The 3,105-nt window shown below is 38.0% G+C and overlaps 2 protein-coding genes across 7 annotated transcripts in view; one reads left to right on the top strand and one right to left on the bottom strand.

Moving 5' to 3' along the window:
• pank1a (pantothenate kinase 1a) overlaps nt 1-3,105 on the bottom strand; it is a 283,668-nt gene that overhangs the window by 52,249 nt on the left and 228,314 nt on the right. The gene's annotated exons all lie outside the window — the stretch shown is intronic.
• Nucleotides 1-3,105, top strand: part of anapc1 (anaphase promoting complex subunit 1) — a 48,542-nt gene that overhangs the window by 23,640 nt on the left and 21,797 nt on the right. For all 6 annotated transcript variants that reach the window (XM_067514311.1, XM_067514303.1, XM_067514350.1 and 3 more), the window contains exons 32-35: nt 298-428; nt 788-928; nt 2,686-2,838; nt 2,951-3,032. In XM_067514311.1, coding sequence (XP_067370412.1) covers nt 298-428; nt 788-928; nt 2,686-2,838; nt 2,951-3,032 — 507 coding nt within the window. The remainder of the gene's footprint in view (nt 1-297; nt 429-787; nt 929-2,685; nt 2,839-2,950; nt 3,033-3,105) is intronic.

The raw sequence follows: 3,105 nt of genomic DNA, 5'->3' as shown, positions 1-3,105 counted from the left end.
ATATATATATATATATATATATGTATGTATATGTGTAAATATAGAAAAAACTTTCTCCATATGCTTTTGTTTTTTAAGTCCATTCTATAAACGCACAGAAACAGAAAAACAGCATCAGGCGAAGTGAAGAGTCTAATGACAAACACGGTTGCCCTGTTGAACAGCTGAACAATCACTCAGGCATTCTCAATTCAATTAATTTTTTTTGCCAATACAAACTTTTTTTTCGTAATGTCCAAGGTTCCTGTATTTATGTGCCTCTAAATGTTCTGGTGTATTTTCATTTGTCTGCACCAGGTCGTGCCCCTCCTAGGAACACTATGGTAGATCTGAACAGTGGGAACATTGATGTTCCTCCCAACATGACCAGCTGGCCCAGCTTCCATAATGGAGTCGCTGCTGGACTCAAAATAGCCCCTGCTTCACAGGTGAGGTTGAAATCAGCACTACAATTCCATCTGATCACCCTCACTTATCCTGTGTACATACCTTCAAAGGAACATGTGACTTTTACTTTACTACCTTGATTGGTTGAACTGAATCATTGTGTGTACTCAGAGTACTCATTATATTCCTTCTCAATGTTAAGGTAATCTCTTTTTAGCATTATTATTATAAAGCACATCACCTTTAATAAGCAAAAAATATTAAAATTAGTATATGAAAGTCTGAACTGCCTAAATTCAGTAAGACTGTGGTCCTAGTTGTTCAAGCTAAAATTGGTCATTTTTTTTTTTTCTACTTACTGTGTTCTTGTACAAAAAATAAATTCTTTTTATTTGTTAAGGTGGAATCAGCCTGGATTGACTACAACAAACCAAAGAGCCCTGAGCTGGCTAATGAGTATGCAGGCTTCCTTATGGCCCTGGGCCTTAATGGGCACCTCACAAAGCTGGCTACACTCAACATACACGACTACCTCACCAAGGTATACGCAAATGCACACAAATGTTTACACCTGAGTACTACGGCATAAACAAAGCATCCACTGCTTATTATAACCCTACAAGCATATACAGGAAGGAATATTTTAGGTTTAATGAATACTTTCCATTGTAATGCTCAGTTTACAGTAGATGATCTAAATTATTGTTTCTTACTGCAGTACAAACAAAAGGTACACACATCATGTCAGAAAGAATTGCGAGAAAGGAAACAGATATTACCTTAAATACAGTTTAGACAAAGGCACCTCCCACCCATTGTCATTGGCAAGCGCACGCACACATACTTTTCTCTAGATGACTGTAAATGAGAGCCGAAAAGTCGCATCAGAGCCAGGCAGCCAGTCAAAGCGAAACTCTGGCCTCTGAGAACTTTGAAACAAGATGAGTCCTTCCACTTTCAGGTGAGAAAAACAACAGGATGCTTCAAGCCAAAACTTATTTTTGCTCTATTAAAAAGTCAATGTAAAAATGTGGTTAAAGACGAACCCTCGCACCAAATCCACAAAGAGTCCACACTGGGTTTGAGTTTAATTGATTTTCAGTTCCTAGTGTGAATCAAGATGTTATAAAAAGCAGTCATTCATTTAGATAAAAGAAATTTGCCTGTCAGTTATTTCTGTATAAATGCAATGTAAGACTTTAAAGGACCTGAAATCTAAATCAAACTTGACTGTCCTGACTTTATGATCTATTTAGAAAGCTTTCAGCTCAGAGGTTTAAAGTTTGAACCCTAAACTAACTTGAAAATTATAAATGCCTCAATAAGATATATTCAATGTACAGTTTAAGATGCTTACATGCATTTATATAATGCAAACAGCTCAGACTAGCACACACCGATTTGAAGACCATATGGCAGCAAACACTGAAGAGTTGGAGAGTAAAATAAGACAGTTATGTGTAACTGACAGCCTTCACTCTCATTCAAAGCCATGTATGTGGTTGACAGTGAAGCCTGTTTGTAGCTGGTGGTTTTCTCCCACTGTAATTTCTGTTGTACAACATGAATAGAAACTGACATACTTTGGATCACTTCATTAGAATTGGGTATGGTTGTGGTTTTAGAAAGACAGGAGGTGTGACATGGGCCTGTGTCTCTAGTTTCTGAGTGGGTTACCTTGTTGCTGCAGCCTACACCAGCGTTTTAGTTAATTGTGGCATCAAAATCTACACTTTTGCATACGTTTGATTAATGTGTCATGAATGCTTGGTGAATGTTCCCTCACCATAAGCATATTTTTGTTTTGGTCTTTCCTGCATGATTTAAGGATTAGCTGACTGGCTGACGGTGGTTATAAGTTTGTTTGAGTGAAGTGATTGATTTGAAAATATTCTGTACAAAATTAATATTATCAGCAACTTGGAAACTAAGTTTCTTATTTGAAAGAGTCTGTGGTCCATTATTTACATTACACTTAGGTAACTTGTGAATAGAAAATACTATTTTAGAGTATTTATAACTTGGAGGTGGGACGTAGTCTGTCTGTGTAATTATTAGCCACACGGTACAGGGATTCACAGGTGTCTAATGAAAGCCGTCAGTCACGGTCAGCAAGTGTTGACTAAACTCATCAGATAACAGAGTCACAGTTAGAGTTGATAAGATTGGAAGTAATTTCTTCTGCTGCAGCAGGTATCTAGTATGTGTGTACACACATCACATTTGTGTGAAAATAAAAATGTAAATTTTGCTAAACTTACCATTTTTTTAAGACTGCTTTTACATTCCAAATGTCAGGGCACTGAGATGACCAGTATTGGCCTCCTACTGGGAGTTTCTTCAGCCAAACTGGGCACCATGGACATGTCAATCACCCGCCTGCTCAGTATACACATCCCTGCTCTACTCCCACCCACTTCTACTGAGCTGGACGTACCACACAATGTTCAGGTAAGATGAATCTTGCTCAATCAGTTCAACTAATCTCACAAGACTTGTATCTGTTCTCTGTCCCTAGTGTGTGTGCTGTTTTTAAAATAAATTCTCTGTCTCTGTTCTGCAGGTTGCTGCTGTAATTGGCATCGGACTAGTGTACCAGGGAACAGGACACAGACACAATGCTGAAGTCTTGCTGTCTGAGATAGGTCTGTGTGTGTTTGTGTTTGCGTGTAGTGTGCAGATGACAAAGACAAACAGATTAACTATTGCTTTGATATG

This window comes from Channa argus, chromosome 1, assembly GCF_033026475.1.
Source record: "Channa argus isolate prfri chromosome 1, Channa argus male v1.0, whole genome shotgun sequence".
Classification (NCBI taxonomy): domain Eukaryota; kingdom Metazoa; phylum Chordata; class Actinopteri; order Anabantiformes; family Channidae; genus Channa; species Channa argus.
The sequence above is the reverse complement of the archived record's forward strand: the minus strand, read 5'-3'. Positions and strand labels throughout refer to the sequence as shown.